General features: G+C 40.7%; 2 protein-coding genes and 1 pseudogene across 5 annotated transcripts; 1 reads left to right on the top strand and 2 right to left on the bottom strand.

Annotated features, from left to right (window-relative positions):
- On the top strand, positions 1 to 2,597 carry LOC139282266 (acidic mammalian chitinase-like). Of its 4 annotated transcripts, none has more exons than XM_070901867.1 (12): positions 1 to 25; positions 164 to 193; positions 292 to 493; positions 613 to 669; positions 754 to 919; positions 1,129 to 1,253; positions 1,355 to 1,478; positions 1,563 to 1,745; positions 1,857 to 1,976; positions 2,072 to 2,210; positions 2,287 to 2,394; positions 2,443 to 2,597. In XM_070901867.1, the coding sequence occupies exons 1-12, from the start codon at positions 1 to 3 to the stop codon at positions 2,595 to 2,597; spliced, it is 1,434 nt and encodes a 477-aa protein (XP_070757968.1). The 4 variants fall into 4 exon arrangements, with proteins under 4 accessions (XP_070757968.1, XP_070757967.1, XP_070757965.1 ...); XM_070901866.1 differs by having other exon boundaries at positions 2,287 to 2,409; XM_070901864.1 differs by having other exon boundaries at positions 2,287 to 2,597.
- Positions 2,598 to 3,878: 1,281 nt separating this feature from the next.
- LOC139283054 (sodium- and chloride-dependent neutral and basic amino acid transporter B(0+)-like) lies at positions 3,879 to 9,713 on the bottom strand (annotated as a pseudogene).
- A 2,303-nt stretch (positions 9,714 to 12,016) lies between these two features.
- On the bottom strand, positions 12,017 to 18,278 carry slc6a14 (solute carrier family 6 member 14). The gene is made up of 15 exons (XM_070902961.1): positions 18,213 to 18,278; positions 17,265 to 17,409; positions 17,023 to 17,154; positions 15,787 to 15,948; positions 15,232 to 15,346; positions 15,010 to 15,142; positions 13,901 to 14,041; positions 13,662 to 13,797; positions 13,483 to 13,575; positions 13,267 to 13,392; positions 13,052 to 13,170; positions 12,867 to 12,966; positions 12,662 to 12,771; positions 12,283 to 12,450; positions 12,017 to 12,172 (listed from the first exon to the last, which is right to left on the bottom strand). Exons 1-15 carry the CDS (start codon positions 18,276 to 18,278, stop codon positions 12,017 to 12,019), a joined length of 1,902 nt encoding a protein of 633 aa, XP_070759062.1.
- Between the last annotated feature and the right edge of the window lie 4,039 nt (positions 18,279 to 22,317).

Raw genomic sequence — 22,317 nt, 5'->3', positions numbered from 1 at the left:
ATGGGCAAGCTACTCATCTGTGTCGGTAAGCTGAGCTCCTTGCTCATAGAAATTTTGCTACAACACATTTGAACTTCATTTTATCTTGTGCATAATGCAGATTGATTCTCATTAACTACTTAACCGGCCTCCTCCTTTCTAACTCTGCATCTTCTCTCTGCAGGACTGGCTCTCCTGCTGCACGTGCAGCTAGGTAATTACACCCTTTATCCATTCAGTTTTTGGTGTCATACGTGTAGACATATTTAAGTTGGTAACTTAATGTAAGAGCAATTGTTCCATATGTTACAGGATCATCCTACATCCTCTCCTGTTATTTCACTAACTGGGGACAGTACCGTCCTGGTGCAGGTAAGTATTTCCCCACCAACGTTGACCCATGTCTCTGTGACCACCTCATCTATGCCTTTGCTGGAATGGGCAACAACATGATCAAGACCTACGAGTGGGACGATGAGAAACTCTACGGACAGTTCCAGGCCCTGAAGAACCAGTTAGTACACACAAATGCTCATAGTGATAGTGTGACTCCAGCACACATGAATACATATGAGCATGCACACATACAGATTGAGTGTGAGAGGTTAAAGTGGATGTTGTTGCTGTTTGCAGGAACGGCAACCTGAAGACTCTGCTGGCCATTGGAGGATGGAACTTTGGTACTCAGAAGTAAGTAGTAATGAAATGAGCATCAATACTCAAGAGGAACTTGTGCCACAGGTAGACACACTCTGACTGTCCTCCCGTCTTCAGGTTCACTGCTATGGTTTCCTCTTCTGCCAATCGTCAGACCTTCATCGACAGCGTGATCAAGTTCCTGCGTCAGTACCAGTTTGATGGTCTGGATATCGACTGGGAGTACCCTGGCTCTCGTGGCTCCCCACCTGCGGATAAGCAGCGCTACACCGTCCTGGTCCAGGTCAGTCATATTTCTATTCAGGTTCTGGCTATGGACAAATCCAGGCTGTAGGGTGCATATACAATGTATATAGGATTTCACTTTTTAAGGGTTTTTGCCAGGAAATCTGTCCAGGAGTTCCCGTACAAAATAAAGGTTGTAATCTACAAAACTTTCTTTAAAAAATGCAATCATACAGCAACAGAAACTGCTTCTCTGCCTGTGTGTAGGAATTGCTGAGCGCCTTTGAGGCCGAGGGCAAGAAGACCAACCGTCCCCGTCTGATGCTGACTGCTGCTGTCTCTGCTGGAAAGGGAACCATCGAGTCTGGATACCAGATTGCCGAGATTGGAGCGTAAGTACATGAGCAGACACATGCAAACATTACATACTCTCACATTTGTTGTACAGAAGACAGCTGTTACTAAACATTAATCCTCATGTCATGTTTGCCAGTGTGCTGGACTACTTCCACGTCATGACCTATGACTTCCACGGTTCTTGGGAGCACAATGTCGGAGAGAACAGCCCTCTGTACAAGGGCCCCGCTGACCAAGGAGCCCTGATCTACTTCAACGTGGTGAGTGAGGGCTCCTGCTGTAAATGAATGAAAATGGGATTACAAATCAGATACTCACACCGGCCTGTACTCTCTCATGTGTAGGACTATGCTATGAACTACTGGAAGAGCAATGGTGCCCCTGCTGAGAAGCTGCTGGTTGGTTTCCCCACCTATGGACACACCTTCCGCCTGGCTTCCTCCAACACAGCTGTGGGAGCTCCTGCCAATGGACCCGGACCCGCTGGACCCTTCACCCGTCAGGCTGGCTTCTGGGCCTACTATGAGGTATGTGCTTCTATTTCTGAATCTGTGTGTGCGTGCATATACTATAAGACAACATACTGTATGCACAAGTAGTGTGTAAATCCCTAACCTTAAATCTCTCCCTCCCATCAGATCTGCACTTTCCTGAAGCAAGGAGCCACTCAGGCTTGGGACAGCCCCCAGGATGTGCCATATGCTTTCAAGCAGGGAACCTGGGTTGGATATGACAATGTTAAGAGCTTCAAGATTAAGGTATGACGTTTCATTTCATTGTCTAAATTCCTGTCACAAACTTTTATGTTGTAAGTTTATTTAAAATTTGGTGTTACCTCTCATCCGCTCTACAGATTGAGTGGCTGAAGAAGAGCGGTTTTGGTGGAGCCATGGTGTGGAGTTTGGATCTGGATGACTTCAGCGGCACTTTCTGTGGCCAGGGAAAATACCCCCTGATCAACACCATCAAGAGTGGACTGGGAACTGGAGCTTGTACGCATGAAATCCTCTGGTAATAAACATGATAAGGCTGTGTCCATTTTTTAAATTCTTGAATTTCTCTCCTCAGCCTGCAGTGCTCGTACCGACCCCCTGCCTCCAGTCACACCAACCAAGCACGCTCAGCCCCAGCCCCAGCCCGGCGGTGGTGGCAGCAGCAGTGGCGGCAGCAGCAGCGGTGGCAGCAGCAGCGGTGGCAGCAGCAGTGGCGGCAGCAGCAGCACAGGATCTGGTTTCTGCGCTGGCAAGTCTGACGGAATCTTCCCTGACCCGACCAACAAGAACCAGTTCTATGAGTGCAGCCAGGGAAGTACCTACATCCAGCACTGTGCTGCTGGCCTGGTGTTCGACAACAGCTGCAAGTGCTGCAACTGGGCTTAAACAATCCTTGGTTAAACTTCACACTGGTTGCTCTTAAATTAGGAGCTGGGTCAGATATCATGTAACATAAGACCATCCATAAGGCCCATTCAAGAACAGCTCTGTAACACCTGTCACTGATGTAACCTTAATAAAGCATTTAAAGCAACTTCACAACTCTGATTGTTTTGTGTGCCTTGTGTATGTTTTTGGTCAGTAAAATCTTAAACCACAAATCAGCAAAGGAAAATAAAGTTATTCATTGCAGAATAACTTTGAACATCAAACATGAGCAACAAAAAGTGTTTATTTGTCCATTCACACTTCCTATGTCTTGCATAGAACAGTACAGCAGGAAAGTGGGCTGAGTATATAACAAGTAAAGACAAACATGACTGCAAAAAACAGCAATGGTCACCGCAGATAAAACCATGACAACATTCAGCATAAAAGTAGCAAACATATAGTAACAGAAAGACAGAGTAAAAGAGTGTATATTCTCTTTAAAACACAATTGCGAACCACCACTTTGGATAAAATCTTTTCTGTGATTGCTATAATTTGTCAGAATAAAAACTGTCTCAATGTCTTGTCCCTACTTTATTACCCTGCGGCTGCATCAAATTAAATAAGATAAGATGATTTTTTGAGCAGCATTTAGATTCTGGCTTTACTCCCTCTGTCGATCTCACATAATGACAACTTACAGTCATATGTACTGAGAGCTCTGAACCATTAAATTGCCATTACGTATTGCAAGGCACAACCAATTTGGAGAGTGGTCAGAGATTAACATAAGAAGCTAAGTGGACTAAGAAATACATTTTTAAAGGGACAAGGAAACTAATTTCATGAATAAGATAATGAAAAGAATACAAGGTCCAGTCTTTAGAGTATGGATATTTGTATGTGCTAGATGACCACCAGATAGAGCTCTTGAAAGAACGATAACAAGAGGAGCCCTCAAGCACACAGGCGGGTTTGTTAACAATGTAGGTAGTTGTCCTGAAACCCATAGATCAAGAAAGACAAAAAGCTTAACACAAACCTCCCATTACAGCAGTGATTAATGGTAAGTGACCCCTTTAATTCAAAGGAATCTAATGTGGCAATCAGTCTGCTTTTTCATAACCACATTATTATTATTTTACTGTATGTGGGTGTTGAGCTTTGACACATATGAATATCTGTGTCTTTAGTTTCACAGCAATTCAAGCACATGAAAGCCATGAGCTGCATGTAACATCTGGTTAGTGTTTGGTTTGACAGTGCTTAACGTTATTTGATTAACCTACTTAACAACTAATGTGATATGGAACATATCAGTATACATATTGGTGCCATGAACTGGAAGTTACATTTACAGTTACACATTTGCTAATCGTTGGTTGACACTGCTCTTCTTTGGCGACAACGGTCTTCTGAGTAGCGATCTCCTCGATGGATGTCCAGGTAGGGATGCCATTTTTCAGAGGGGGAACACAATGACTTCAGACGCTGAAGAAAATATGGTACAATTAGGATCATTACTATAGGTACACATTTAAAAAGACATTACCGCCTAACATGTATAGAATAAGATTTCAGCAGCTTTAAATGCTTCCTGTATTCTACAAGACAGCATACACACCTCAGGGGGGCTTCCCTCTGCTCTCATCAGCTTATACACAGCGACGACCGGGATCCACATAAGAATGAACCCAACCATGCACCAGCCCAGAGCCAAGCCCCAGGCTGGGTACTGAACCTTTCCATAAGTGGGGGGCACAAAGGTTATGAGAGACCAGACCAGGACCACCTACTGTAGACAACAAAGTTATTGGTGAATATAACATCCGATCATTTTAATACAGACATACAGGACCTTTATAACCCGAAACCCTCATATCAAAGATGTTTGATGCAATACAGTATAAAGGAAAAGAACAAAAGAGAAGTTGTACTGACCACAATGATGCAGGGGCTGATGAAGACCCAACATGCTTTCCACCACAACCAGAAGCAGAGGCTTTTTTTCCCAATCATCATTTCAATGTCTTTAATCAAATGGTTCCCTCCTGTAATGCATGAGAAGAACATGTACATGTGCGCAACTCTGCTCTCTTTTACACATCATTATAGCTGTCATTTATATTCACCATATATGAAGCAGAAGCCAATGACCTCCATGAGAGCCAAAATAAGCAGCACCCAGGTGGAAACAAAGTGGTCCATTAGAGTTACCCAGTATATTCCTGCCTATCATAGACACACACACACACACACACACACACACACAGACACTGCAGGTAAGCAGCTTAATAATTTCAGACAGTAGTAATATAGTCGCTGTCAGCAGATCTACAGTACCCTTGTGACACACGGCAGGCCCAGGAGGTAGAGGATGGAACATGTCATTATAGTCAATAAAGGACGTTTGGATTTGAAGATTTCAGGGAAGGCATCGCGCAGGCAGGTGACGATCACCTCTAATGACAAGAAGAGAAATGAGAATCAGTGAGCCAACGGAACAATTTTAGTTAGCCAGTTTGTTGAAAAAAGGTGCTTTGGAATACGTTGAGATCTAAATGTAAGCCAATTAGCATTAGCAGAGCCACTGGATGACGACAGTCTCACCTAAATGTGTAAACTGAGAGTCCAGGCCAACTACAAACAGCATAAAAAAAAACAGGATAGACCAGAGAGGGGAAATGGGAAGCTTAGCCAAAGCGTCTGGATACGCAATGAATGCCAGGCCAAATCCTGCACAAAAATGGAGAAACAAAACATCAGAGAATATATAGCAGGTTTTTGACATTTTTTAAAAAGTAAGTTTTATTATAGCTGTCTGACCTTCCTTCACCACTTCTCCAACAGGCTTTCCATAGAAGTGAGCCATATGACCCAAAATTGAAAACATAGCAAAGCCTGCAAACACACTGGTACCTAGGAGGAGAGGAAAGTAGTCTATACATAGTGACTTTAATATTTACTAAATGAAGTACTTACAACACAACGTTGTTATGTCTTTTTCTTTAGCTCTGACACTGATTTATTACTCAGTAGTGAAGATAAACTGGATTTGAATAAGTACTTCAACCGAAATTATATTTTCCTACCATGGTTAATGAAGGTTACAACCACAGAGTCCAGGAGCATGTTGTTGTGGAAGTTGCTATAGGAAGCAAGCGTCAAAACTCCACCGAAAGCAATGGACAGGGAAAAAAAAGTCTGAGTTGCTGCATCCTTCCAGACCTAAAACACACCAACACAAGAGTGATATCGGACATATTTTGCAAATTTAAGCGACTCTTTTTAGCCATGCTAGTGGCGTGACTGTAGGAATGGCCGTGTTGGTGTCACTTGGTCCACCACTGTGGTCCATGACATTTTCCTTGACTTTCAGTGACTTTTCCTCTAGCACCACCGTGAGATTCACATTTGTGATTTTTAGTGAAATGTCTCAAGAACTGTTGGATGGATGATTATGAAATTTGACAGGATGAATTGTAATAACATTGATGATCCCTTAACTATATCTAACGCCATCATCAGGCCAATATACATTTTTCCAATACTTTGGTTTATGACAAAATACCTACAAAAATTTATATCAACCTCAGCTTTGTGTTTAGTGCTAATTAGCAAATGTTAGCATGTTAACACGCTAACCTAAGATGGTGAACATGGTAAACATTATACATGCTAAACATCAGCAATGTCACTATGAGCATGTTAGCATGCATCTCAGAGCACCGCTGTGCTTAAGTACAACCTCACAGAGTCGCTAGTATGGCCTCAGACCCTTAAGGACTTAGTCTTGTAAACAGGGAAAGTTTGGTTCCTACCTGTCCTTCAGCCAGTTTAGTCAAATTGGATTGAGAACCAATGAAGAACTCTATCCCATCTCTAGCTCCCTCTAGTGTCACACCTCTGATCAGCAGGATCACAATCACCATATAAGGAAATGTAGCTGTGAAATACACAACCTGGAGAGACAAAAGCCATAAATGCATTAACGCTGAATGTGTGAGCTGGACACAGTACAATGTGCAGGATAGGCAAAACCCATAAATATGTGTGCACCATATTACCATTCCTTAACAAAAAGAACCATGGCATGTATGTTCCTAGACAGCACCAAATTCTTATTATCATGTACTTGAGGGAGAAGTTGATTTTCACAAACTATGGACAAGGACTTGTATGAGGTAGATGTTGACTTACTTTGCCTGAGGACTTGATGCCTCTGATGAGAATTGCAACAACAAGCATGAAGCTCAGCAGCAGACAGAGGGCCAAGTGCCAAACTATTGGTCCTGTTTCATCGAGACCACTGGATCTCTGCAGAGCCACGCGACTGAGGAGGAGAGACATCTGACTGTACAGCCACAGCAGTACGACAAGTGTGTGTATTTGTGCTTGTTTGCATGAGTGTGTGAATCTTACTCCCAGTACTGCTCACTCGGGCTCTGCACTGGAACTTTAATCATGTCGGATGAAGGACAAGTGCTGTTTTCATAAGTCCAGTTGGCTACTAAAACACTGCTTACATTGCAATACACTAGAAAAGGAGAGAGGACCAGTAAATGGCTTGCTTAAAATATCAGTGTGATGGCTGCAAATCCCAAGAAGCAGTGTTAGGTTAACATCACATGGCTCTATGGTGCTTGAGATAAAAGATACTAAACTGCCCTTCTTAAATGGTTTTGAGGATACTTTGTACAATCTTATTCATTTTTTACCGGTAAAACTGAACGTGGAACTAAGGTAAAAAGATCAGCATTCACCAAACAGCAGATCCGATCAACACATCTTCTCAAGTAAAGATGGCGGAGTGGAAAAGCACCTATAGACGTGTTGCTGCAGTTACCGTCAGCCCAACTGAAGCAGCTGGACCACGGCAGAGGAGACTGGAAGGAGGCGAACATGTAGTACAGGCTGTAGGCGACGATGACACTGTGATAAATTGACACCAATACGTTCACCATGACCATGGAAAAGCCAACACCTGGAGAAGGTAATAGATAATAGATAGATAATTCTTAGATCTTGATTTGATAGTCAACTTTATTAGATCATTTACAGTCCTATTTCAATATGTTGGTCACAAGCTTGGGAGTCTTTGCAAGTCCCCTACGGCTCTTTCAGGCCTACCCTGCAGTATTGGCACTGCTCTCCATATGTTGATTGGGCTTTGGCTGCAGAACTGACCGATGGCGTTTTCCAGGAAGAAAAGAGGAACTCCACACAAAACCAACATCAGGAAATAGGGAATGAGAAAGGCACCTGCTCAGGGGGATAAAAGCCAGCATGATATTCATAATACTTCCAACAGTGTTCATAATCATAAGTGACTGTCTAAACGCGGATGCCAAATAATCACCCCCTCCATTCTTGTAGGCTAAATATGGAAATCTCCAGATATTTCCCAGGCCAACAGCATAGCCGATCATAGAGAGCATGTACTCTGTCTTGTTGGTCCAGTTTCCACGCTCATGATTCTTGTCACCATCATCCACATGAGAGTCCTATTCAAAGCAGAGTTAAGAAACATTTTTTTTTTTAATTGTTAGATATAATCTATGGAATAAATTAACTTAACAATACATCTGAAATATACTAAAACACATCGTCCATGTTCTCAACAATCAACAGTTTTACATTGCAACCAAACACCCTCAAAGGATGGGGGAAACTAACCAACAAGATCCACTGCTGGTAACCATTTTCACATTTTGACTTGTAATGTAGGAAAAGCACAGGTGTTACTAATAGCATCAATGATGGTTCTGTTCCACTAATATAAATCCATTATTGTTATTAATTACACCTGTGCTTGTCCCTCTATGACAATTCAAAATGTCTACTATGATGGTTTATAAGAGATATAAAAAATATTATAAAATACAGGACTATGCAGTCATTACAACCTCACTACAGACACAAACACATGGCGGTGTATGAAACACAGTTAGTGGATGCTTTTAAATTAGTCCTTTTCTTATTGAGGTTATGTATCAGGACGGCAGTCACAGCTCAGTGAAATTGCAGGGAAATTCACTGTTGGTCCATCAAACCTGTCACTACCGCGTCAGGCATCGTGTTAAATGGGGGGGGGGGGGGGGGGGGGGGGGGGGGTTCAGTGGATTAAGCAAATGTTTGAAAAGTTTAATTCAGTCGCCCAGGGCAACCATGTCTGCATACATTTCTCCTTCACACGGTTTTCTGTGAAGGGTTCATTTGCCAAAACAGATATCTGTGTTTTTATTTCTTTGTCATAAATCATGTTTCTTTTTGTGCTCTCCAGGGAATATCAATCAAACTGGTGTTGGTTTATTCATTTTAAGAAAGGTGTTAATCTGTTTTTTGCAAATGAATGTTTTGGACGAATGACAAACTATCCTAATGTTATATTAATTTAGGTAGTATGCTAACTTATAATGTAAATCCTAGAACACTGCTTTACAGTAGCTGTTTCACTTTGTTTAGTTTTGTTCTTATATTTTTTGCAAATTTAACCATCTGTTGTGCAAAGGCTTTCACTTCTGTCAATGATGTGAAGAATGCTAATGATCAACATACTGATAAATAATGTTCAGTCGCCCAGGGCAACCATGTCTGCATACATTTCTCCTTCACACGGTTTTCTGTGAAGGGTTCATTTGCCAAAACAGATATCTGTGTTTTTATTTTTTTGTCATAAATCATGTTTCTTTTTGTGCTCTCCAGGGAATATCAATCAAACTGGTGTTGGTTTATTCATTTTAAGACAGTTGTTAATCTGTTTTTGCAAATGAATGTTTTGGACGAATGACAAACTATCCTAATGTTATATTAATTTAGGTACTATGCTAACTTATAATGTAAATCCTAGAACATTGCTTTACAGTAGCTGTTTCACTTTGTTTAGTTTTGTTCTTATATTTTTTGCAAATTTAACCATCTGTTGTGCAAAGGCTTTCACTTCTGTCAATGATGTGAAGAATGCTAATGATCAACATACTGATAAATAATGTTCATTTTTAACACTGTGAAAAATGTAAGTGCCATATAAAAGTAGGCTACAGTTAGTTATTCAGATACAGATGTCTGCAGTCCTACCTGATCAGGAAGAACAGCAGGATTCTTGGAAATGTCTGAGCCATTATTCCACATTTCAGCAAAAAAAAAAGTATTAAATGAGCAAATAACAAATTCCACCAGTTACATTACAATACACTAGAAAAGGAGAGAGGACCAGCGGCTTGTCTGTGCAGAAGTGAGTGTGTCCAAACGTTACTCTCCATAAAGTTTAATTATCATCTTATCTTATTATAGTCACAGTCAAACATGTGAACTCACATGCAACACACACACACACACACACCTCAGGCTTAATCAAATACTATTTTGCTCTTCACACATACTGAGAAGTTCTTTTGTAAATATGAAGTGTCACATCAGTAATACTGGATATCAAATGTCTCTTTCTCTTTCACACACACACACACACACACACACACACACAGACACACGCAGACACACACACACATGCACATGCACCCCCCCCCCCCCAAAATCACCCGTTAATCTGGTTGTACAGCTTTTGCCGAGACTGCTCCTCCACAGCAGTGAATAATGTTGATGCTGCAGTGGTTGGTGCATTTTTTGGTTTGTTTGTTTTAGTTTAGTTTACTTGACATTATGAGAATGGAGACATAGATGCAGTAAATCACACACAACTACAAAATGACAAGGATGGCACAATAAACTCCAAGAATTCCTTTGTGGTCTTTGGTGTTAAGAGAGTAAAGATGCAAAATAAAATTAACAAACCAATAAAATAAAATAAAATACCTTATACCTAATCATCAACCAGTTTGCCTGGATCATAATAAAGTTTTGACTCTCCTGCTTACTGACAAAAGTCAGAAGTGTGGTGTCCTAGAGGGGTCCATTTTATGTCAAGTCCTTGCCAGACAATGACACGCAGTATGCAGCATACATATTTTTTCTCTCAGACTGGCCTACTATGAAGAATGAACTTGATTCCCTCCACTCATATCAGTGCCTTCATAGAGCAAGAAGCCAATCACATCTGCATCAGCCATCTGGGTTGGATATGACAACATCACAAGCTTCCAGATGAAGCAATGAACTTGTTATAATGAGAGGTGTTTCTAATATTCAGTCTACCCTCATTGATATAAACATGGCGTACAAAATATTAGAAATTCTAGTTAAATGTGATACAGTTCAACAGCACCACAAACTACATCCTCCAAAATGACCATACAGTTCAATTCAATTCAATTCAATTGAGTACAGTTGAATCAACAGCTCTCTAAAACAGTTTCAACAAAAACTGAACATTAAAACTGTAGGATTTATACTACACTGGACACAGGACTTTTGTATTAGACTGGGTTAATTTCATCTGGGTGTACCTAATATATTGGCAACTGTGTGTAAATACCATTGTTTTAGGCTCTAATGTTGCCCCCCCCCCCCCCCCCCCCAGTGGTACTGGTAGGAAGAACTACTAACACACAGGCGTGACACAACATATGTAATACTTATCTAGATAATGAGACAAGCTTAAAGCGTTCAGGGCTGAACATTATGGCTGCCACTGAAGCCCATGTGAGATCAGCTGCAACACATTTAGTAATAATCCATGCTGCATTACTTGCTAGTCTAAATCATTTCATCACACATCAGCTGTGCAGAAAGAAGTTATTTATTGTAGAATATCAGAGGAACAGAGGATGTACAGTAGTTAACTGACAGGAAGCTGCACTTGACAAATAAACGCTCACGACTGATAGAATATTAAACATTTTGGATGAAAGACTGTGAAATAAATAAAAAAAGTCGGTCGGTCATTGACAAAATAAGAAACACTATCTAATTCCAAGCCCATCAATCTATATTTTTGACATATGGATTGAATCAATTGATTTCAACATGAAAGCATCGCTGTTATTGTTCTAATTAACTTTCAGCCACTTTTGACTCATCAGTCTGTGTGGTCAAGTCCCAAATGGCTTTGTTCCATTTACTGTAAACACATGACTTCACTCAGGCTTGCTGTATGCTGCCTGCCCCAGCAGGAAATGGCGGACGGCAGACGAAAACGTGACTGGTGAAGAGAGCCAAAGAGACCCAGATATGCTTCCCTGAAGGTAGCAGACCAAAGCAAAGCTAAAATGTTAGACTTGCCATTTGGCAGGTGGGACATTCAAACAGGAAGAAGACTGCAATGGGATGCCCCTGTTGCTCTCTTTCCGCTGAAATATTAGGCAAGTGTTTTACCTCATTAGCCGTAAGATAATCTGCTTTGAGTTTGTATTTGAGTCTCTGCCCCCTGGAGGTCCAAAATCAATTAATGCACCTTTAACTTTCAGTATAAGGAGTTCACAGGTTACACTGCTTCACCAAAATGAAGGAAACGAAAAGTAATCATATAAAAACACACATCAGAGCCATGAGCTAGAGATTGCATTTACATTTACTTCTGGCTCGTTCTTGTGGTTCATCCTGCGACGGCAGCCTTCCTCTGAGTAGCGTTCTCCTCGATGGACATCCAGGTAGGGACGCCACTCTTCAGCGGGAGAGCACAACGACTTCAGACGCTGAGGAAAGTCAGAGATTAGCATCTTTTTTTTTCTTTGAATTCATTGGAAACATCTTTGCCAAATGCAATGCTTTGAAAAATGTAGAAAAAGACCTAACACACACACACCTTCCAGGGGCCTCCCTCTGCTCTCATCAGCTTATACACAGCGACGACAGGGATCCAGAGGAGGATGAATACAGCCATGCACCAGCCCAGAGCCAAGCCCCAGTCTGGGAACAGGACTTCTCCATAGGAGGGTGGCGTAAACGTTGTCAAAGACCAGACCAGGATCACCTAGACAACAAAGTCAACTGGTTTCATTCATCAAACATGAGCAGAATGAAAGTTAATCATGTGTGAGAAGTTTGAATCTGAATTTACAGAACCAATTTGGACATGGGTCAGTTTTATTTATTCACTCCAAAGCAGTTACATAGAGATCTTATATACAAACATGAATATTAATTAATTTGATCCTTTTGTATCTGGGGCTTTGTGTGCTCACCACTATGATGCAGGGGCTGATGAAGAACCAACATGCTCTCCACCACAGCCAGAAAATGAAACTCTTATTTCCAAGCATCATCTCAATGTCTTTGATAAACCGGTTCCCTCCTGGAAAGGATGTGAAGAATACACACATGTACATAGCTGGAATTTCAGGCTCTGTGTCACCTTTATATGCACATATCTCCAATTATCATATTTACCATATATGTAGCAGACACCAATGATCTCGAAGAGAGTCAAAAATAGCAGCACCCAGCTGGCAACAAACTGGTCGATTAGAGTCACCCAGTATATTCCTGCCTATCTCAGACACACACACACACAGTAGGTTAATTAGGCCTCTGTCAGACAACAGTAACATAAAGTTACACTAAGGCAGACTTACCCTTGTGACACACGGCAGGCCCAGGAGGTAGAGAATGGAACACGTCGTTATCGTCAGTAAAGCACGTTTGGATTTGAAGATTTTAGGGAAGGCATCGAGCAGGCAGGTGATGATCACCTCTAATGACAAGAAGAGAGATTTCAGGATAAAGCAATCTATCGCAACAGCAATGGTCTGAATGTTATGAGAGTATGAATGGCAGCTGAAGATCTCACCTATTCCTGCAAACTGAGAGTCCAGACCAACAGTCAAAAGCATTAAGAAGAACAAAATGGACCACAGAGGGGAAATAGGAAGCTTAGACAGAGCATCTGGGTATGCAATGAATGCCAGGCCAAATCCTGCACAAAGACAAAGAAACAAAACATCAGAGGCCGCTGGCAGTCTTCCACTTTTTTATTAATTGGTGCCCATTGGTGAGTCTGTCTGACCTTCCTTCACCACCTCTCCAACAGGCATTTTGTAGACGTGAGCCATGTGACCCAAGATGGAAAATATGGCAAAGCCTGCAAACACACTGGTACCTAAGAGGAGAAGAAAAAATAGATTCATGAGATAAACATATAAATTATCTAAACTTTCTTTAAATAATGCTGTTACTGTTGCCTACCAGCATTAGTAAGTGTTACAACAAATGAGTCCTTGAACACATTGTTGTGGAAGTTGTTATAGGAAGCAAGAGTCATGACTCCACCCCAGCCGATCGAGAGAGAGTAGAAGGTCTGAGTTGCAGCATCTTTCCAGACCTAAAAAACACACAGCTTTAAATCAAAAGAGAGCTTTATTCTAAAACATGTTACTGTAGTGTGTTGCAGTTAAACAGGTATAGGTTATAGGTTGGGTCCCTACCTGTGCTTCTGTCAGTTTAGTCAAATTGGATTGGGAACCAATGAAGAACTCTATCCCATCTCTAGCTCCCTCTAGTGTCACACCTCTGATCAGCAGGATCACAATCACCACATAAGGAAATGTAGCTGTGAAATACACAACCTGGAGAGACAAAGGCCAAGAGTTAGAATTGCGAAAATGTAATTAATTCATTTATATTTTCTTGCATTGCTGCTGGGAGTTTCAAACTTCAACCTACAGTATCAGGGCATAAATGTAAACGTGTTTTCCATATTGCAATTTGCATGTTCCTGTTGCTTTTCCTCTCTGCGTTTAGCATTCACACACAATTCCAATCTCAAGCTAGTTTTATCTAAAATCTATTGAAATCGAATTACCATTTTAACATTTAACATGCTAAGCTAAGCTAACTGGCTGCTACATTTTCAGTCATGCTAGCAGCATGGCTCTATGGATGGCTATGTCTTTGGTCTAGACTGAAATGTTTCAACAACCAGATGGATGGATTGCCGTGGACTTTGGTACTGATATCCCTGGTGACCACAGGACGAATCCTAATGACTTTGATGATCCCCTGACTTTTCCTCAAGCGCCACCAGCAGGTCAATATTTCAGTTTGTCCAATACTTTGGTTTGTGATAAAACATGGCAAACATTACACCTGCTAAACATCTGCATGTTAGCATTGTGACTATGTTAGCATGCTGATGTTAGCATTTAGCTCAAACGCCGCTTTGCTTAAGTACAGTCACAGAGCTGCTAGCATGCTTGTAGACTCTTGGTCTCAGCGTATATCCCAAAATGTGGAACTATTCCTTAACATAGGAGATACAGATAGTGGTGGAAACAATGGACTCTCTGCACTGTCTAATGGCAGCTATGAGGACCAGATATGTTCAAAAGGTCTTGTTTTTCAATTCTCCAACTGTGAAATACTTGGTCTCTGTGGATCAAGTATTTTTTGGCATGTAGCTGAGTGAGGGGTTTACTTGCTTTGTATTACAGAAAACCCTTCAGACCAAAATGACAGGGCATTAGGCTTGATGTATGCATTGGCCCTGAAGTTGGACTGTGGATGAGGACTTGCTATGAGATAGATGTTGACTTACTTTTCCCGAGGACTTGATGCCTCTGATAAGCGCTGCAGCAGCAAGCAAGGAGCTCAGCAGCAGACAGAGGGCCAAGTGCCAAACTACTGGTCCTGTTTCATCGAGACCACTGGATCTCTGCAGAGCCACGCGACTGAGGAGGAGAGACATCTGACTGTACAGCCACAGCAGTACGACAAGTGTGTGTATTTGTGCTTGTTTGCATGAGTGTGTGAATCTTACTCCCAGTACTTCTCACTCGGGCTCTGCACTGGAGCTGTGAATGTGTCGGATGAAGGACAAGTGCTGTTTTCCTGAGTCCAGTTGGCCACTAAAACACCGCTCACATTGCAATACACTAGAAAAGTAAAAGAAAAAGGTCAAAGTGGTGAGTATGTACAAGCATTAATTTCCCAGAATGGAAGAATTATTTGATTATTTAGTAGTTTTAAGTTGCTTTCATTTCTCCAAAGAGAGCACCGTAATACTGATAAAAAATTGCTCTGAACTGCGGCTCCTGTTTTTAGCATACTTTTCAATCACTTCCACCAAACAGCAGGTTTGATCAGAACCAATTCACAACAATTGGACATTTATCTCAAGCACACATCTATGGTGCTTGAGATAAAAGATACTAAACTGCCCTTCTTAAATGGTTTTGAGGATACTTTGTACAATCGTATTCATTTTTTACCGGTAAAACTGAACGTGGAACTAAGGTAAAAAGATCAGCATTCACCAAACAGCAGATCCGATCAACACATCTTCTCAAGTAAAGATGGCGGAGTGGAAAAGCACCTATAGACGTGTTGCTGCAGTTACCATCAGCCCAACTGAAGCAGCTGGACCACGGCAGAGGAGACTGGAAGGAGGCGAACATGTAGTACAGGCTGTAGGCGATGATGACATTATAGTAAACTGATACTACTAGAGTCACCATAACCATGGCAATGCCAACACCTAGACAGGTAGAGAGAGAGGTTATAAGGCACCGTTACTTTTATAAAATGTTCTCCTGTGTTGAACACTGATATCAGATGAATAAATCTCTGATATACTTTTACTATTTTATCCCCCAGAGAACTTCTTAACATCAAAGCTGCTAACAAGTTGTCCAAATGGGAAATGTCAAAAAGTGTAATCGTTACTAACTGGTGTCTTTATCCTCACAACCTGTTCAGCAGCGATCATATTAACTCAGCAGTCTCCTTTCAAAACCTATTGATCTCTGTGTGCAGCTTTCCACAAAACTAGATTACACTTATATGCTTTTATCCCACAGCTGTCTGTGATCCAGTGATGTCGTTTCTTGCTTTGTACAATTGTGTGTGTACTTCACTTTTTCACCTTAACATCAACCCCAACTTGGAAACTTATGGAAACACTTTAGGGGCACATTTAAACTCCATTTCAACTGCTTTTAACCAACATCTGACTCTGGCATGGGGGGATATTTGTGCCAATAAGTACTGAATTTGTGAAGTTTAATTTCTATTTTAGAATTTTAGACAGTTTTGTTGTTTTTTACACAAAATTTAATCAAAGTGTTGCTAGCACTGCCAAACTCCCTATGAATGTCAGGGTTGGACAGTCATTTTATCATATTTTTTGTTGCTTTAGTTAATGTGACGTTTATTGCCATCAGTATTACATCATTAAGTGTCACTTAATATCATCATTTCCCTGTTGAGCTTCAGTGGAGGGATAAAAAGACAAAAAGAGTGAATGCAGATTGAGCACCTGTTCTAATTCAGTGTAATTCAGTGTAATTCAGCTTGTATCATTGGTTTGAATGATTATGCATTAAAGGTAAAGCAAGGGAACAGTAATCACTGCGGCTCTGTCTATCTCTGGACACTTAACAAAACCTTAAAACCAAACAACCAAAAGCTCTTTTGAAGTCAGGAGTCATAAAAAAGATGGATTTGCAGCTCCACAGTTGACCATTAACCAACAGCCTCATTAAATCCCTCATGTTTGACATCTTCACCTTCAGATGTACCCGACTGATCTTTCACAAAACGGTAGTCTTACCCTGCAGGATTGGCACTGCTCTCCATATGTTAATTGGACCTTGGCTGCAAAACTGTCCGAATGCGCTTTCCAGGAAGAAAAGAGGAATTCCAGTCACCACCAGCATCACAAAGTAGGGGATAAGAAAGGCACCTGCTCAAAATGACAGATTGGGTGGTACAAGAATAGAATAAATACAGTATTAACAGTCGTGCTATCAAACAGGTCGTCCAACACCAATGGATTAGACACCAAACACTTACCCCCTCCGTTCTTGTAGGCCAAATATGGAAATCTCCAGATATTTCCCAGTCCAACAGCATAGCCGATCGTAGAGAGGATGTACTCCCTCTTGCTGGCCCAGTTCCCACGCTCAGGATTCTCATCACCATCATCCACATGTGGGTCCTGCTCATTGAGAAGTTTCAAAACTTATTAAAGTGGTAAAAGCTGTAAAATGTCTCAGATATTGTTGCACCTGGAACATGTTAAGAAAAACAACTGTGGTGAAAACAGTAAAAGTTAGAACGATGCAATACAAATTTCTGCAACACAATACATGAATTATACAATCATTGTAACTAATGTAAGTACTGTCATTCAGAATCAGAATCAGAATCAGAAACTGTTTATTGCCAAGTAACATACATTACAAGGAATTTGCCGTGGTCTGAAGGTGCTATTGTTTTGGCAACAAATATGTAGAATATAAAAGGTAAAACAAGAATAAAAATAAAAATAAAAATAAGATAAGATAAGTCATTGTCTCACCTGTTGTCATACAGTTGTTACTCCTAACTACTACAACGAATACAGTACATAATGTCATAATAAATGAATAGAGCAAGTTTTCACTAGGATTTGTTTTAGATTATCTCCACTCTTGTGTCACATTAAGATTGGATTGTGGTGGTCTCAACAAGTCAACCATCAGTTCATTCCCAAAGGAGAAAAAAGTGACATTGGCGAGATTTCAGTCGCACGTCATAAAAAACAAATTTTTCTAAATCTGTTACAATTAAAAACAGAAAACAAGGTATTTTCTATATCACATTGAACACACAATATGTTTTGGGTTCCTCAGTTGATTTACATTGGACCTCTTTTTATCAGAAATATGGGCATGAGTCCATTCCTCAGTCTTATTCAATGTAGCTATTGTGTGGTGAATTATCGAGTGAGAGTCTGGTCAAACAGGTTTCCAATCCTACCTGGTCGACAACAGCAGGATTCCTGAAAATTAAATCCTTGAAACTGTTCCAGCCGTATTTCCTCATGTCCTTTCTCCGGCTTGTTAATGGTCTGTAAAAGAAGTTCAAATCACTCAGGTAGGTCTCTTTTAAAGCCCCTCCCTCCATCTGACAGACAAGGCAGGGAGTGATGTTTTCCAACCAATCACCTGCCCAGACCCTCCCCCACAACTCCCCTGAGCCGGTTGCGTGTGTGCAACTCATCTTTTTTTAACTGGAATCATGATTTAATGCAGATTAGTGAAGGAACAGTTCTCCTCTTGATAACATTAGTAACTCACCTACACCCACTCAATCTAATGTAGAGCAGGTCAGTGTTGCTTTCTGCATCATGTCAGTATTTCTGACCCCAATATTTCCTACGGTGCTCATTTCCGCTCTACTTTGTCATACTGCACAAGCAGAACTACTCTGTATATATGACTATGACTCCTCACCTCAGATTGTGTTAGAAGTGATAATAACATTATATTCTCTGTATTGATAAACAGACAAAACAGTGGAGCTGTGACTGCCGCTCAGTAATACAGTGCTGTGTTGTGTGTGTGTGTGTGTATGTGTGTGTGTGTGTGACTCAGGTGAGTGACTCTATACCAGTAACAACTACCCCCTGAAGCCTCTGCTGTGACTGATGATGGATAGATCTCATTTTGGTCAGTGACATCTACACATAATCCCTGTGCTCTTAGCACACGTACATCTGTGTCACCCGTAATCACGACCTGTTGACGTGACCACGAACATGTCAGATGACACGACTGGTGACACAGAGAGATAAATGGAAATGGAAATCCAATATTCTCTCTCCTTTTACCTCTGTTTTACTCACCACCAGCTCCTGATGAAAATATCGGGCTTTTTAGCAGCTAAATGTTTCATTATGTTCACATGCTAGTTGCTAACTTTGCCTGTTTGGCATTTGGTGCTGTGGTTTCCTGAAAACAGCTGCCTGCTGCAGCTGAAAATGGCGCTGTGGGAGCAATGAGTTTGAATCAGACCAGTGTTGCTGGCCACTACACTACATAGAGCTAAAAGGAACTGCAGAGTCGGATGATTATTTTATGTTGGTTTGTCACTACCATTTTCACGTTTTACATTGTCATTTGTTCCATTGTTATTATGAAACTATTGATTAAAGCAGCTTTAACCAATGGTTTAAAAGGCTTTAGTAGCTAATGAGTTAAATATCGTTATTTCAAAAGTATTGATCTGATTTTAGATATTTTATAGCAATTGACACTGTAGATCATTCCCTCCTCCGGTTCTGAGAGGTCCTTATTAAAGCCAGTCTTTCCATGCAAGACATTTTTTGCACTGCGATGGTGATGGTGAATACTATTACTAGAATAATTATGGAATTTAGTAATCATCCCCAATGGACGTGTGTACACTTTACAATACAAGTGCCACCATCAAGCCAAAATTTAACTCACATTTTAGCCTCTAACTCTTAGCTTTTTACAGATAAACAAACTTTTTTCCCCTCAAGTTCCTTGGGTCAAGAGGAGGTTATATAGTTAATGGGTATATTTTTTTTGTTATTTTGAGTTTTTCTCAGAAAAACATTTATATTTCTCCTACAGTTCATCTAATCTTTACCATATTTGGTATGTCATGCTGTGCTGTGACGTGTGAATATATTTTTCTGTGAAGTTACAGTACAGGAAGAGGAAGCGAGTCATACTGTTTTATTTTTTTGCGTGATCATGATCAAAATTGCTCAACAGACACACAAGTCATCCTTGATTACTGAGTTCAGTAGGTCAAATGAATGTAGCAAAGTCATGACAGCTTCATCAAAAACACTTTTTGCTTCATCTCTTTACTGTAAGTGATCCAATCTCTATACATAGGAGAGGTATCTCAGGGATACATTTTGTCCAGAGGATTTTCAGGTCCTAAAGTGAAACCCTCTTGATTTTCAGTCAGTCTACTGGTTCCGACGATACAAACACATAACCCCAACTGCATGACAGTTGAAAAAAGCCGATAAATTCTGAACATGGTTGGTATTATCGAGCACATCTCTCGTGGCTGAATCAGGTTGTGCAGAAAATCTTCCAAAAAACATTTACTCTGATATAGTGCATGCATCTTGTACAATAACTGACTTTCTCTTGAAGCATCATATTAAAAGACAGATACAACAGGCTTGTACGTTTTTGGTAGAGTGAGTGGTATCATCATTTTACACAGACAGGGCGTGGCTATATCTCAGTGTCCTCATCGTACCTGTGTGTAATGTTCTCTGCTTGATGCTCTTTTGGGTTCTGAGCCATTGTGGTCAGTGACGTGTAGCCACAACCTGACCGCTGTAAACCTATTATATACATTAGCTGCAATGACGGTATCTGCTGGTGTGGCCACAGATTACAAAACATAATGATAGAGAAAGATGTTATAACGTCCTGTCTCCTCTGACTGTCCCACCACTGGCCAGCTGACACACAGAGGGTTCGGCCTCATGCAGCAGCTCATCACTTTTCACATTGTCAGAGTTAGACAAACACAGACGTACAAGTCAATCTCAGAACAACCTGGTTCATCTTAGAAAACAGTGTGGTAGGCATGAAGACTTTAACAAGAAGGTGTGTCTCCGGTAAAAGTAATGAAGGCCTGATATCTCTACAATTACATTAATATCAACTCCCACAGTATCATAGTTTGCAATGCTTTTGTGGTGTTGAAAAGCTTTTCCTTTTCTCTTTCGGTTCATTGTGTATATTAACCTACTTCTGCTGAAATCCTCTTGAGAGCTGTCCTCTGTGTTTTCCATTGGTTTTATTTAGTTGACAAACATACAATCAGTTACAGCGTTTTGACTCTTTCCTTTTCTTCAGACGTACTGGCCTCTTAAAGAGAGAGAAAGAGTCCTGAATGACTTGGCAGATGTTCCACCTCACAAACAACTTGGATGTGGAGCAGGAAGTTACCGACACCATCTACAGTAAAAACACTCATACTGTGTGTGTAAACATAGGAATTTCTCATATGCTTCTCATTTAACTTTGAGGTAACAAGTGCATGTGTGTATTTAACAATGAGAGATATTGTCAAGATATGCCTGAATTCAAAAGCTAGCTGGTTTATTGAATCAGTTCTTTACAACAAAAGCTGACTCTGTCCTAAGAAAACTATGTAACAGTCAGTCCATAAAAGCACTGAATCAAACCCACATCACACACAAAGACAGTGCACTACAAATACTGGACATACTATAAAAAGACAAAAAGTACAGTGGTCTTTTTAAAAATCCCAACTTTTATTTATTCTGTTTGTCAGTATGATAACCAATCCATGCAATGCATACAGTAACTCAAGAATCATAATTCATACACCCAGAGACCTCTGTGATTTACTGCAGTATAGTATGGAGACATTTTTCTCACATGGTACATAGATATGTCTCTGAGGAAAGTTGATTTCACTGTGGAAAAAAGAGGATCCTCTACAGAAACAAGCAGAGAAGAAACAAATGTACCCAACTGCAAAAATCACTTTGGGACATGGTTGTCAGAGAAGTGATGAAGGTTTTGTCATGCTTCTATGACAGCTAATGATTTGAAATTAAACAATGGAAGGCATGCTTTGTAGGAAGACAAAGAGAAAGAGACAGTGAAATAAAGACAGCTAAAAACACTGATTACTAAGATCATTGATCCTCATAGTAACATATCTGGAGGACCAGGGTCAGATCACTTTCAATACGAAACATCATATGTGGCTCATATAGTACCTCATTAGGCTTATACACTGTATTTTGTGGCAAAGGGCTCTTGTACCTTTATTTAATCAAACAAGACTAGGCCATTTATTCAGATAATGTTTAAAGATGTACTTGTTTATATGTTCCACAGAAAATACCCTGTGAAATGTCTGGTTAAGCTTCAGTTGCCATGTGAGCAATCACATGTCTTTGCTTTCACTGTGATGTGACTAGTGGATATTACAGTAAGAATTGATGCCACCTGCTGTCGATATTTAATTATATCATTGCCCTTGCTGTGCTTTTGACTTTGGCACGTGTCGCACAAACAGTGTGCCACACATTGTCTCATACACACAG

Source organism: Enoplosus armatus, chromosome 3 (assembly GCF_043641665.1).
Source record: "Enoplosus armatus isolate fEnoArm2 chromosome 3, fEnoArm2.hap1, whole genome shotgun sequence".
NCBI classification, from domain to species: domain Eukaryota; kingdom Metazoa; phylum Chordata; class Actinopteri; order Centrarchiformes; family Enoplosidae; genus Enoplosus; species Enoplosus armatus.
Note: the sequence above shows the minus strand (reverse complement) of the source record. Positions and strands in the feature narration are given on the sequence as shown.

Bases quoted from the DNA above. Each gene is read 5' to 3' on its own strand.
- LOC139282266 (XM_070901865.1), top strand. From the start codon at position 1: ATGGGCAAGCTACTCATCTGTGTCG. The intron at 1,479-1,562 runs GTGAGTGAGGGC...TCTCATGTGTAG, and splicing joins CCCTGATCTACTTCAACGTG to GACTATGCTATGAACTACTG. The intron at 1,977-2,071 runs GTATGACGTTTC...TCCGCTCTACAG, and splicing joins TTAAGAGCTTCAAGATTAAG to ATTGAGTGGCTGAAGAAGAG.
- slc6a14 (XM_070902961.1), bottom strand. From the start codon at position 18,278: ATGAGGAAATACGGCTGGAACAGTTTCAAGGATTTAATTTTCAGGAAT. The intron at 17,410-18,212 runs GTAGGATTGGAA...CTCAATGAGCAG, and splicing joins ATCCTGCTGTTGTCGACCAG to GACCCACATGTGGATGATGG. The intron at 13,393-13,482 runs GTCAGACAGACT...GTCTTTGTGCAG, and splicing joins TGGAGAGGTGGTGAAGGAAG to GATTTGGCCTGGCATTCATT.